General features: G+C 45.6%; 1 protein-coding gene across 1 annotated transcript in view; it reads left to right on the forward strand.

Annotated features, from left to right (window-relative positions):
• adamts18 (ADAM metallopeptidase with thrombospondin type 1 motif, 18) overlaps positions 1–14,244 on the forward strand; it is a 162,216-nt gene extending 147,972 nt beyond the window's left edge. Inside the window, exons 19-23 of the mRNA XM_067997525.1 lie at positions 347–551; positions 5,471–5,665; positions 7,337–7,561; positions 8,702–8,846; positions 13,278–14,244. Coding sequence (XP_067853626.1) covers positions 347–551; positions 5,471–5,665; positions 7,337–7,561; positions 8,702–8,846; positions 13,278–13,393 — 886 coding nt within the window. The 3' untranslated portion in view covers positions 13,394–14,244. The remainder of the gene's footprint in view (positions 1–346; positions 552–5,470; positions 5,666–7,336; positions 7,562–8,701; positions 8,847–13,277) is intronic.
• The last annotated feature ends 200 nt before the right edge of the window (positions 14,245–14,444 follow it).

Genomic DNA, 14,444 nt, shown 5'->3' on the forward strand with positions numbered 1-14,444 from the left:
GACTGCAATTCAAAAGTGCTTCATTGGCTGTAAAGTGCTTGGGGACATCTTGAGGTTGTGAAAGGCGCTATATAAATACAAGTTCTTTTCTTTAATGTTTAAGATGGGTTCCAAATCTTTTTTAAAATCAGTCACATCCAAGCCTAACCACAAATCTTTGTCCTACTACAGAGTTGCATCTGATTATCTTAGAGGACAGGGGACTAAAAATGTACCCAGTCTGAAAACAGACATCTGGCTCACATTTCTAGACGTGCTGACATTTTGGGACGTCCATATTTGCCTCGCTCTTCATCCTGTGCCAATCATCTTTCCAATTTATTTTGGTTTTTGTTTTTAATTGCAGCTGGTCTACAGGCAAATGGAACGAGTGCAGCAGGTCCTGCGGAGGGGGGAAGCAGACCCGGCAGATCCAGTGCTTCCGCAAGGCAGCTTTCCAGCGAGACGAGGCAGTACCACGCTCCATGTGTCCCGCGGTGGCACCCGCCCAGATACAGCCCTGTCACATCCACGACTGCCCACCCGAGTGGAGCACCGGAGCATGGGCGCAGGTAGACGTTGCTCGTAGCTAGTCCGCCCCCCGTGGCGTTACACGCAGGGATTCAAGGACAAGCCTGGCCGTCAGCTGAAGCAGGGATTAGAGGCTGAGCGAATAATTGGATCAGGCTGCGCAGTCTCCATTTTCAAGTCACACATTCTGTCCTTGTTTTCATATTTCCATTAGAAATTCCGGTGTCCACATTTATAATGGGAACTGCCTATGTAAACGTGTCACACTGTAATAACACCTCTGCCTGCTGGTGGTGATGCTGCAGCGCCTCCACTTGGAGGAGGGGAGCAGTTACAGCGTGACAAGTTTACATGCACCGTTCCCATTATAGAGGTAGACAGAAGGCTTAATAAGTTGACAGAAACTTTGTGCAGAAGTAAGATCCTTAATATATTATACGGATAAATATTTGAAGGAGAGAAAATTACAGGGCTATGAGGAAAGAGCAGGGTAGTGGGTCTAATTTGATAGTTCTCTCAAAGAGCCAGCACAGGCACGATGGGCCGAATGGCCTCCTTCTATGCTGTAAGATTCTATTTTAAAAAAAAATTCTATATGGAGGCAGCACGAAGCCTTTCAACTGCCACAATTCTATACTTGGATCAAAAGAAGCCTGCAATATGGAGCTGAATTTTTATTTGCACAACTGCATCATTTATGATGAGTTTTCACAAAATGCAAAAAATGCTAGCATTTCACGGAAGAGCTCGGAAGTATTCTCTGGAACTCAATGTTGCTCAGAGAATATCTGCACAATCAGAACTGGCTGAAGGAGAAAGTTGAAGGTCCATTTATGAAAAGTGCAACAGCCGATTATTTTAAGTGCCATGTTATGTGTCCACAGATACATTGCACGGAATATTGCCAGAGTTTCTTGTTTTGTGTAAAACTTGTGTAAGTACCTAACAGTAATAATACAGGAGGAGCTCTGTGGGTCATTCCCCACAAACAATAGTACAAGAACGAATTTGTAGGTAAGTACTTATCCAGGATAGATTTACCTGTTGAGTTATCTTATCCTTTAAATAAAGTTACAGTACTCAGTACCTCCATCTAAAGCAGCTGCAGATTATTAGTGTTTAATAAAGTATTTCTGATAAAATTACCCGCTAGGAATTTTAAAAACTCCAGTAAGACCTGATGTGAAAATCCTTTTGAGCACAGATATTCTCCGATATAGAAGCCTTTATTGGATGTGTTCCAAGATCTATAAACTTCTTTTTATTTCCTACTAGAGTTTTAGAGGGAGCACCTTGCACCGAAGTATAAAGGGAGGCCTTTCTGAAAGCCCTTTATTGTTCTATCACATTATTTTGCTGCCCTCCAAAGGTCATGTTCAGGATTTCATTTGTTCTTCTGGCGACATCTGTGAAAGAAACCCACGCACCTGCTTTGGCCTAATGGGCTGTCGGCGGGCTGCGATCTGCAACTCACTGCCCTCCGGAGATACACAGGCCCTGACTTGAGAGTGCTCGTGTTTCAGTGACAGCGATTTAACCGCCAATGAATCCCAACCAACGGCATTGTGCCAGGACCGGGATTTCTTTAAACTGCAGATGAAAATAATCCATTTGCAGATCTTTTACTCACTTGGAATACTGTGCGCAGTTCTGGTCTCCAAAATCTACCTCATTAAGTCAAATCTCAGATCATAGATCAAATGCAGGCCTGCCCGTGGAAGCTAAGTTTTGCGGTAAGCGTGAGTTCATCGCGTTGGGAAATAGTTTGAGTCATTTATGTGATGGAGGCAGGGATCAGTTATGTTTCAAACATACTACCTTTTGGTGTGAACTTGTAGCCAAGCCCCTGCCTTGGAATATTAACATGAAAACCGTGTCTGCTGAGATTTCCTTTGTCTCGACTTGAGAGCCTTATTGACAAAGCAACCAACCAATTCACCAGACGGCCGGGGAAATATTTTTTCTTGCTCATCCACCCCAGGTGATAGAAATGATCAGTATTGATCATCGGACTGCCAACTTGCAGGTTCTGTGACAGGAAGGCGCGGTAGTTTTTTGAATCAAATTGTGTGATTTGAGCTATAAATCAGTCAGGTTCAGAATGTCCTTCCCAAGATTTAATCCAATGCCTTGTCGAGGCTTTAATTGAGTTTGCAAGACCTGGACGAGATGCAAACCAGGGCGTTCAATCAGACGACTGGCGTGGTCAAGATGCCCCATTGTATCTTTGAAGGTGGTTTGATTGACAGCTTTGTTTATCATGGCCTCTTTAGGCTCTGATAATTACATGAATGCATGAGTGTTGGCCAGTTTTTCATTTTATATGATTCATCCATTTGGCTCCAGTTCTCAGCAGTGAGCTGGAATGCCATGGCTTTAACTGAGATTCTGGGGGGAAAAAAGGATTTTAAATATTCCCAAAAGCTTGTTCTGTCAACTTCAGAAAACAGTTAGTGTACCGATGAAAGTGAAGTACTGCTAATTTTAGATCCTGGTTGAACTTCCATTGTGTATATTTATTTATAGTAATAATTTGTAGTTTAGCCAGAAATATATGGCCAAAAGTTCACTTTCCTTCCAGAGCACTTCTATTGTAAGTCTGGTGGGAATGCAACGGAAGGGCAGGAAATTGGGCTAACGTATCTTGGTCCCGACCTGCCCTGCTAGTTTCTGAAGAGCCAAGTTTGAGCTCATCCAAAACGCTGCTGCCCGTATCCTAACTCGCACCAAGTCCCATTCACCCGTCACCCCTGTGCTCCACGAGCTACATTGTGTCCCGGTCCGGCAACACCGTGATTTTAAAATTCTCATCCTTGTTTTCAAATCCTTCCATGGCCTCGCCCCTCCCTATCTCTGTGATCGCCTCCACCCCTACAATTCTCCGAGATCTCTGCGCTCCTCCAATTCTGGCCTCTTGCGCTTCCCCAATTTTCATCACTCCATGCCGTGCCTTCAGCTGTCTAGGCCCTAAGTTCTGGAATTCCCTCCCTAAAACTCTCCGTCTCTCTACCTCTCTCTCCTCCTTTAAGGTGCTCCTTAAAACCTACCTCTGTGACTACCTGTCTTAATATCTCTTTATCTGGCTCGTTGTCAAATTTTTGGATCCCGTTTTGCAACCGGACCAGACTGCAGAGCTCACCTGGATCTGCTTGATGATTACTCTGGTGGATGCATGCTCCTTAAAATGAAGCCATCTTGACTTGCATAATGTGGTGCTGATTGTTGCAAGTGGATTGACCATCCAAAACAATCCTTTCCTATTCACGTAACTAGTGACATTGTCTGAGGGAGCTTGTAGGACCATGTGCGTGCAATTTATAACCCTCTGAACTTTGATCCTACTTTAAACCCTGCCACTCTGTAAAATTGTACAGCTTTCTCACTCTTTCTGTTGGTTGTCCATTAGGTATGAGATGAGACCACTTGCTTGAGCAAAGAAGACATTGGTCGATTGCTTTATACATCTGCGAATGGCTGTTTCTAATGTTGCTCATGCCATCGGTGCTGGCCTGGAGTGATCCCAAATGCATAAAAGTAAAGGGAGTTGTGAGTTTGACAGTGCTGTGCCCGTGGAAGAGTTTGCAGCAGGGTAGCTTGGAACATGCAGCACAAATCGGTTACAAGGTCCCTTGTAAATCACGACATCCGCAGGCAGAACGTCTCTGACAAATGGAAGCAAGTACACAGGAAGGAACATAGGAACAGCAGTAGGTCGTTCAGCCCCTCGAGCCTGTTCCGCAATTCAATCAGATCATGACAGAAGTGTATCTTAACCCCATTTAACCGTCTTGGTTCCGTACCCATTAATACCCTTACCTAACGAAAATCTATCGATCTCAGTTTTGTCCACCAGGTGGCCTGACCTGCCTGGAATCCTTCTGTTGGTCCCCCCCCTCTTCTTTTTCCCCCAAAAAACCCAAGTAAATGGGAGGGAATAATGAAATGGTTCCTTTTGTAGGAACTCTCATCGTGTTTTAGGTCATTATGTTTTACAGATTATTATCAATAAATTGCAATTAGACAGCATAATCTTTTAATTGTAACTCAGCCACTAAGTATTTTCTTCCTGCCGGTTAATGCTCAGATGGTTGGATATCAGCTTTGCTCAGTTGGTAAAACACTCGCCTCTTCAATCAGAAGACTCTGAGTTTCAGCTCTATTCCAGGACATAATCCAGGCTGAACTGAGGGAGTGCTGAATAGTCAGAGGTACTGTCCTTTAGATGAGACACTAAACTGAGGCCCCTTGTGCTTGTTCCAGTGGTTCAGATGGATGTTAAAGATCTGATGATGCTATTCAGATAAGAGCATGGAATTCTCCTGGTGTCCTGCTGAACATTTTTGCCATGGCACTTCAAAAGAAAGAAAGACTTGCATTTATAAAGCGCCTTTGACGACCTCGAGATATCCCAAAGCGCTTTATAAGCAATGAAGTACTTTTGAAGGGTAGTCATTGTTGTAATGTAGGAAACGCGACAGCCATTTGCGCACAGCAAGGTCCCACAAACAGCAATGAGATACCTGACCAGATAGTCTGTTTCAGTGATGTTGGTTGAGGGATAAATATCAGTCAGGACACCGGGGAGAACTCCCCTGCTCTTCGAAATAGTGTCATGGGATCTTTTACGTCCACCTGAGAGGGCAGACGGAGCCTCGGTTTAACATCTTATCCGAAAGACGGCACCTTCGACAGTGCGGCACTTCCTTAGCAGTGCACTGAAGTGCCGGCTTGGATTGTGCACTCGTGTCCCTGTAGTGGGACTTGAACCCAGGACTTTCTGACTCTAAAGGCAAAAGTGCTACCCACTGAGCCGCAGCTGACACCAGAAAGTATCTGCTTCGTGTACGAAATGTTCTGAGATGTTCCTAAGAGCTACACTGAGCCATTATTTACATGTAAACCCTTTTTTCTTTCCTCGTATGCATTTGTCAAATTAATACCAAATGCCTTGTGTCTCCAGTGTTCCAAAACTTGTGGCCGGGGAATGAGGAAGCGCGATGTCTACTGTATAAGCACAAACCCTACATCAAAGCCTCATGTCATACTGGACAGCCTGTGCAACCAGGAACTGAAGCCTAAGAATCAGGAGATCTGCGTGCTCAGGAGGTGCCCCAAGAACGACAGACTGCGGTGGATCACGTCGACCTGGGCTGAGGTACTGAAAATAACTTTAGAGATTAGGAGGCCGCTGCTCCCACGCGGTGGGCCATCGACCCTCAGGTTATGAGTTCATGACTGGCTGAGCTGAGCCAGGGACATCCCCGGAGGGAGGCAAATTGGAGGCTGAGCGCCCATTGGAGGGTAACGTTGGTCGAATTGCTAGGTCATGACCCCCCCCCCCCCCCCCCCCCTCCACCGTGCCACGAGTCTCCGATCTCCGCCAAGCCCATCCCAGTGAGATGCAGAGCAAGTGGGCTGCTGCATCCTCCCCACAGGACGAGAGAGGAAATTGGCTGGCTCAAACAAGGCCCAGCTTGCATTCCTCCTAGAAGTTAATTCAGGAACAGGATAGACAACTCAATGGGAGTGGGAGGGGTTGGGGGTGGTTACTATGGTTCGTGGCACAATGAGAGCTAATTGAAAAGGGAAATTTTTATTTACAAATCAATACATTTTGCTTAAAAGTCAGAAACCAAGTGAAGAATACCTTTGGGGCGAAAAAGTGCTGTTGCCATTTTTCTTCTTAAGTTCTTCCCATTCTTCATTTGTAAGTCCAGTGAATGCTAACAGGTCTTTTTTTTTAAACTGTGTGCACATCACAGCCCAGCACAGTCCAGTCTTCCTCCCACGTCCACACGCACACTTGCCAGCAGGGGTCACTGGATAGTGATCGAAGGCAGGAACCTTGACTGATTTATTCTCCTCCCCAGCCCAGGAACAGTAAAGCCAATTGTAAAGCCTCTGTTTTCTCCAGCTGAGATCCGCCGACTCATAGGAACAAAAGAACAGGCGTAGGCCATTCAGCCCCTCGAGCCTGTTCCGCGGTTATGTTAGATCATGGCTGATCTGTAACTCATTGTCGTTTTTGCTTCACGTCCCTTGACATCGTTACCTGACAAAAATCGATCTCAATCTTGAAAATTTCAATTGTCTCCCAGCGTCCACAGCCTTTTGGGAGAGAAAGTTCCAGATTTCTACTGCCTTTTGTGTGAAGAAGTGCTTCCTGATTTCACCCTTGAACAGTCTAGCTCTTATTCTAAGATTATGCCCCCTTGTTCTGGATTCCCCCACCAGAGGAAATAGTTTCTCTGTATCTGCCCTATCGAATCCCTTTATCATTTTAAGCACCTCAATTAGATCACCCCTCAATCTTCTAAACTCAAGGGAATACAAACCAATTAATGCAACCTGGCCTCATAATTTAGGTCTTTAAGCCCTGGTATCATTCTGGTGAATCTGCACTGTACCCCATCCAAGGCCAATATATCCTTCCTCACATACGGAGCCCAGAACTGAACTCAATACTACAGATGGGGCCTGACCAAAGCTTTGTGCAACTGAAACATCATTTCCTCACTTTTTGTATTCCAGATCCCTTGAGATAAAAGGCCAAATTTCCAATAACCTTCTTGCTTACTCATCATAAGATGGGGAATTGAACCTGTGGTCTTCTTGTCTGCAAGATATTATACCATATCAGACACTGATTCTACTTACTTTGCCATTGGGAGGAACTGGAGTTGATCTTTAAGGGTTTTCCATATCTTGGATATGAGAAATTATTAGATGTGCACATTATTTAAAAATCAAAATCATCAGCTTTTAAAAACTCACTGTACTTGTTTTTCCAAGATATGTTTCTGTATATATTTTTTGCGTTGTGTAGTGCTCAGTATCCTGTGGTCCTGGCCTACAAAAAAGAGAGCTGAAGTGCAGTGAGAAAAGTCTATCTGGAAAATACCTTGAGTTTCCTCAGAGACGATGTCGTCACTTACCCAAAGCAAACGTCGATCTTGAACGTGTTTGTAATCTGGGAGTCTGCCCCAAAACCTCCATGGATCGAATACTCAACAATGCTGCTTCAGCGTGGTATGCATCACCATGGCAACAGGTAGGTAGGCCAAGGCTGAACTATGGGTGCGTTGTATAATACCAGTGTCAGCATTAAGATTATTTTTGAATGGGGTGTTCAGAAATTGCTACAATTTATGGTCATTTCTTTTTTTCCATTCCTTCATTGTCTTCTGATGTGGAGGTGTTAACATTTGAAGGTTGTCAATGAATTTCCATCAGCAGCATAGCAAAGCAAATGTCAGAACTCTGGCTGTAATCCAACCCTCTTCCTATTCTGCCCCCCTGCCCAGTTTTCGACTTGAGGTGGCAACTCCAGTTACCATTGGTCAACGTGGAGCATGTGATGGGACCTTGTTGCATGGCAACACATTGGTGATAACGAAGCCAACGCACCCATGGATGAGGCAGAAGTGTTTGCATCCTTTAACCGCAGTGTGATTTTTCAAAACTGCAGAGATTTTGTTAAGAGAATGGGGATAAATAAGGACAGAGGAACTGAATTCAGCACTCCCTTAGTACTGCACTGAAGTGTCAGCCTAGAATTTGTGCTCAATTCTCTGGAGTGGGACTTAAACCCACAGCCTTCTGACTCAGAGGCAAGAATGCAACCAACTGAGCCAAGGCTGACACCTAAAATCAGGAGTCCACTGTATGGGGAATCACAAGCATGCCCCTATCATTCCGTTTGCAATATTTCTGAGAGTGACCGTCGAGAAACTGATTGTTTGGGATCGTGACCCCCGACAACATTTAGTAGCGGTGGTTTATTTTATTTTATTATTTTTTTTATTCGTTCACGGGATGTGGGCATCGCTGGCAAGGCCAGCATTTATTGCCCATCCCTAATTGCCCTCGAGAAGGTGGCGGTGAGCCGCCTTCTTGAACCGCTGCAGTCCGTGTGGTGAAGGTTCTCCCACAGTGCTGTTAGGTAGGGAGTTCCAGGATTTTGACCCAGCGACAATGAAGGAACGGCGATATATTTCCAAGTCGGGATGGTGTGTGACTTGGAGGGGAACGTGCAGGTGGTGTTGGGCCTATTGAGTTGAATGAAGTACTTCCACAGAGCTGACTGACATCCATCTCATAACCCATCTGAACGTGAATGTCATGGCTTTCGATGAGAATGTGTGGTTCTCCTTCCATTTTATATAAAGGTGCTTCCCGTTTTCTTGTGCAGTGTACAGTAACCTGTGGGGGAGGGGTCCAGATACGCTCCGCGCATTGCCTGAGGCAGGGCCGGCCATCAGCGGGATGTCTACCCCACCAGAAGCCAGCCGTGTCGAGAGCTTGTAATACGAGCTTCTGCCCGTCGCCCAGGAAAGGTAAGACTGCCGGTGAGTACCGGCCACTCTGACTCCCATTTCTTTTTTCTATCAAAATCTTGATCTCATTTGCTCTCTCACTCTCCCTTTCCCCTGGGCTATGTGTACTGTTTAGACCCTCATCACATAACTTGAGCTAAGAACATAAACGATTTTCAGGAGGACGAAAAGGCTCGTGGTACTCAAGGGAATGTAGACATAGGAATAGACGGGTGGTTAGATGGCTAGAAAGATGACCACAGTAGTGCTTGTTCCAGGGATCTGTGCTGGGATCTCTTTTGTTTTCCAAGTGATTTTCACACAGGCACAAGTGGAATGAATGATGAATAACAAGAAATTAGATCGGCCACAGTTGGAGAATTGCAGGGAGTTCCTGGACACACCATTATAGGAAAGATATTTGAGCCATTGAAAGGGTACGGCAAAGACTTACTAGAATGGTACCAAGAATGAAAGGTCATCGTCACAAAGAAAGGCTTGGAAAAATTAGGTCTGGAGAAAGTTAAGAGGGAATTTAATAGAGGATTTCAAATTATGAAAAGTTTTGAGAGAGTAACTAATGAAAGATTGTTTCCATTGTTAGGCAGATTATCACTAGAAAAACAAAGGAGGAAGTTAGAAGAAGTAAGACAAAAGGTTATTGGAACAGGGAATGCTTTACAAAAGGTGGCTATTGAGGCAGATTCTATAAACACCATTTAAAAGAGAATTGGATCAATATTTGAAAAGTGAAGACTAGAAACGGATGCAGGGAAATGGGATTCGAGCAACGACAGCACAGATGCAATGGGCCAAATGGCCTCCTGTGCTGTAAAATCCATGATAAAAGGCAAAGAGGTACGATTGCAGTTATAGAGAGGGCTGATCAGACCTCATTTGGAATATTTTATTCAGCTTTGGCCACCGCGCCTTAGGAAGGAACACTGAACTTGGAGAGTATCCAGCAATGATTCACCAGGATGGTACATGGGAGGCAGAAGAGAAAATGCTGGAAATACCTCGCATTTTCTGTTTTTATTTCAGATTTCCAGCATTCGGAATATTTTGCTTTTGGTACAGGGGAGGAGCGGATTCAGCTATGACAAGACTGGATAAACGTGGATTATATTCCTTGGCGATGAGAAGGTCAAGGGGTGATCTAATTGAGATCTTTAAAACAGTGATGGGAATTGACAGGTTTTAGGGGAATTTAAAGAAGAGGCCGTGATCTTAGAATTCAAACTAGGCCAGTTTAAAAAATGAGTGCAGAGAAAATTGTTCACACGGGAACATTCCAACAGGAATTGGAAGTGTGGAGTGAGGTAATAACTTGGGAAGTGAAGGCTGCTAAGTGATATGGAGAAAGGATGAGGAATTGGCTAACAGAATGACAGAACAGGCAGGATGGGCCAAATGGCCTGCTGCTGTACCTATGTTGCTAATGATACTGTTTAACAGAGACACAGGGGTAATAAAATCTTGACCAAAATTTATATAAAGCTGACAACATACGAGTAGTATCTGGAAAACTAGAAATAATATCACAGGCTACCCATTGTTAATTTGCCTTGTCGATAGTTTTGTATTAAGACAGGTTAAAGAAACCGCTCTCATTCTCTTTCAATAAACCCAACACCTGTCTGATGGTTGGAGGTGTGTCATGTTCTATCAGGATCTCCCTCCTCTGTGTCCACGCTCCCCCCACTTCAACCTCCACGCCCCCCCACAACATTGAAATTATTGGGATAAAGCAGGTAATTCCTGGGCTCCGTGAGGGGGACCTTTTAACAATCATTGCTTATAAAACAGTCTGTGTGATTCTGAAACCTACTGTCGTGGGGCCCACACAGACACTGGCTCTTCTTCAGAACTCGATGGAAATCGGCCTTGACCGGTAGCGCAAAACGGGAACAGCGCATCGGAAGCCTGTTTCATACTCCGCCCGATTTTATTTTCCATTAAACTTCACTGTTGGGGTTCATGAACTTGCCATAATCGTTCGGGTTAGATTGACTCTTTTGATGACTGCCGTCCACTGCAGAGGAGATGAGGAGCCTTGGACCATAACATACATAACGCAGGACATGGCCTGTGATCTAACCGGCTGGGTGACTAACTTCAACACATTGCACTAAAATGAAACACCTCAGCACCAACTTGAAGATGCATCTTTATGCTTCTTGAACCGGAATGTAAATGGCCTGTTGAAATTAGTTACACAGCCTGTAATCCGAGGTGAAACACAGTGACCAGTGTGACAGGCTGAGAGATTCAAAAGCTCGGGATGAATACGCAAACAAAGGACGGATTAAGAAGACCATGTGCACCAAAAGCACAGAGGGACGGACCCTCGGACTGAAGTGCAGTGAGCGTGAAATCCATGCTGGTTGCCTGTGAATGACATGTTAACAGCAGGAACCCAGAGCGAAGAACAAGCAAAAAGGAGGTCAGAAATAAAATCAAATGAGATGGGTTTCACCAGGGGTGGGGGGGATAGGTATGCCCAGACTTCGATTCAGGGTCTGCCCAAGCAACAGCAATCTCTCCCCCAGACCCACCGCATCCACATCTAACTCAACCCCACCCTGAGGTCGATCTCTCAGCCTCAGGACATCCCAAAGCGCTTTACAGACAATGAAAGTACTTTTCGAAGTGCATTCACTGTTGTAATGTAGGGAAACACGGCAGCCAATTAGCGCACAGCAAGCTCCCGCAAACAGCAACGAGATAACGACCGGATAATCTGTTTTAGTGATGTTGGTTGAGGGATAAATATTGGCCCAGGACACTGGAGAGAACTCCCCTGCTCTTCTTCGAATAGTGCTATGGGATCTTTAACATCCGCCTGAAAGGGTAGATGGGGCCTCCAATTAAAGTCACATCCAAAAGACGGCGTCTCTGACAGTGCAGCGCTCCCTCAGTACTGTAGCACCAGCCTAGATTTTTTTGCTTGAATTGCTGGAGTGGGGCTTCAGCCTATAACCTCTGACTCAGAGGTAAGAGTGCTGCCCACCAAGCCATGGCTGACACATGTGTGGCATGTGCTGTGGTGCTGCTTTTATACATGAAGCAACTTGAGGCGGTTCGAAATTAATAAAGCGTCTGTTAAACTGGACAATGTTAAATTGATTTTTTTTTAACCCTTAGACTGCCAGTAGGTCCGGAGAAACAGCTGTCTCCCTGGACCGCACAGTTTTATTTGTTTTTAACTGATGGCACTGAGATACAGGAATAAACACTAATATTGCAACGTTAAAGGCCCTCAAACGTCAGGAGTAGTTTTATTACTGTAACACCAGATTATCTATGAAATGTTTAGAAAACTGTTTTAATTGCAAATACAAAACAAATAATTTTGTAAAATATTTCTCTTTTTTCCTCAGTCCTCTCTCCCATTCTCACTCTCCTATCTTTTTTAAAATGTAATTTTACTTTTCCTGTCTAAGTTTATCTAGTCTATTTTATATCTTTGTTGCCTTTTAAACAGAAGTTACTTTTTGAGCTCATTGTGGATGAAATTCCCCCTGTCGATAACTTTAGCACACCTCTCCTTTCACCCAAACCGAGATTTTGGTTTTTTTACTTGAATTTCCAACCATGGGCTAGAGAGGGGAAAAATCAGCCAGTGTCCCCACACACCAAATGGAGCGAGCCTTTGGCTCAGTGGTTGTATTCCTGCCTCTGAGTTGGAAGGTGTAGGGTTCAAGCCCTGCTCCAGACAGTCCCGGCGAGTGGAGACAGGAGCTCCAGACAGTCCCGGCGAGTGGAGACAGGAGCTCCAGACAGTCCCGGCGAGTGGAGACAGGAGCTCCAGACAGTCCCGGCGAGTGGAGACAGGAGCTCCAGACAGTCCCGGCGAGTGGAGACAGGAGCTCCAGACAGTCCCGGTGAGTGGAGACAGGAGCTCCAGACAGTCCCGGCGAGTGGAGACGGGAGCTCCAGACAGTCCCGGCGAGTGGAGACACGAGCTCTGACTCTGAATTCTGGTTTGACATCTAGCAGGATGCTGGGGTCCAGTGGGTCCAGTAGCTCCTCCATCATCATATGGGTTGTGGAAGCCCATAAAACCCTCCCACCGTATAAGACAAACCGACCTATCAGCTGGTACAAAGATGTGGTTATGGTTGTGGAAGGAGTGTTTGCGTCATGGCCTGTCAGACTGTGAATCCTTTCACTACTTCACACTTCTCTCCAAATGAAGAGTATGATGACACAACAACAACAACCACACCTGATGACTGTGTAGCGGACCCCTGTTGGACAAATGCGTGCGTGCAGAGGGTGGGCTTGGGTGTGACGCCAGTCACTGGCTGGCGGACACGTGGATGAGGTTATGGGTTGCTGTGCCTGTGAAACCGGGACCCCACCCAAGAGGTGGATAAGGAAATGGGTCGATACTGTTTACGTCGCGAGTTTTGCACTTCACCGCTCTGATTTTTCTTCTCTCCGCAGATCTGAGCTGCGTCGACTTCTTCAGCTGGTGCCACCTGGTGCCCCAACATGGCGTCTGCGGCCACAAGTTCTACGGCAAGCAGTGCTGCAAATCCTGCGGCAAAATCAACCGATAGCGAGACGCCATCTTAGCCGCCACGCTGATCTCGATGATCCTCTCGCTTAATGCTCCCTTAACCCCCCCCCCCCCCCACCACCGAACACACCCCCTTCCCTCCCCGCACCCCCTCTCCCCCAATCAAGATTATTTATTGGTCCTAGTCAAGAGGCGTTGACTGCGTCCAGCGAAAGGGTGGACTTTAAGTCAGTGCTCTCTTTATTCCCTCAAAAAAGGGTGGTTTAGGTGCTAGTCTGGACAATGGACTTGATGGGCCGACTTCCCCCCCCCCCCCACCACCTCCACCAGGGTGGACACACGGTATCCAGCATGACTTGAAGCACTAGTCAGTGGAGAAACGGCCTGTTTATCAGCTGGTGCTACACAGACATTGAAACACTATCAGTTCAGCTTTTGATGACTTTTTTTTTTTGAGTGCCCAGCTGGATAAATTGAATCATCTTCAGCGTTTGAGAATCTGCTGATTACCTGGGAGTATAAATATATATATATATATATATATATTAGCGTTTTTTTAAAAGAAGTATTTACAGTTTGTTCTGGACAGCAATTGATTGCTGCCGTCTGTGTGTAAGAGAAAAAACTGTGGCGAGAGCATGTGGGACTGCAGAAGCTTTATATGAGAGAGAGAGAGAGAAGATAATGCACTTACTGATGGAAGGAGAAAGACTGTCTTCATTAACGCTGCAACAGCGACATTAACCCTTCGTGGTGCTAATTTACAGCAGGAATTTGAGCTGGCTGCTGAAGCCATCAATCAGCATCACGTTCCTCGACTTCCTTTAACGTAGGAACAACCTACAGCTTCGTATGGCAAATGGTGTTTTGTTTTTTTTTTAAAAATGGAAATAGATACGCTTGTGTTTTCAAGAAAAGATTGTCAGGAGGCGGGCGGGTGGTGGGGGAGAGGGGAAGAGAATAAATAAAACAATGCGGGCGATGCCACGGATTTTACAACCTGTCTCGACGGCTGGAGAGGGGTTGAGATGCTGAAACGCACGGCAAGCACGGTGCTGTGGCTCTTAGTTACAGAATCGAGCGGCGCAGAA

Source organism: Heptranchias perlo, chromosome 16 (genome assembly GCF_035084215.1).
Source record: "Heptranchias perlo isolate sHepPer1 chromosome 16, sHepPer1.hap1, whole genome shotgun sequence".
NCBI classification, from domain to species: Eukaryota; Metazoa; Chordata; class Chondrichthyes; order Hexanchiformes; family Hexanchidae; genus Heptranchias; species Heptranchias perlo.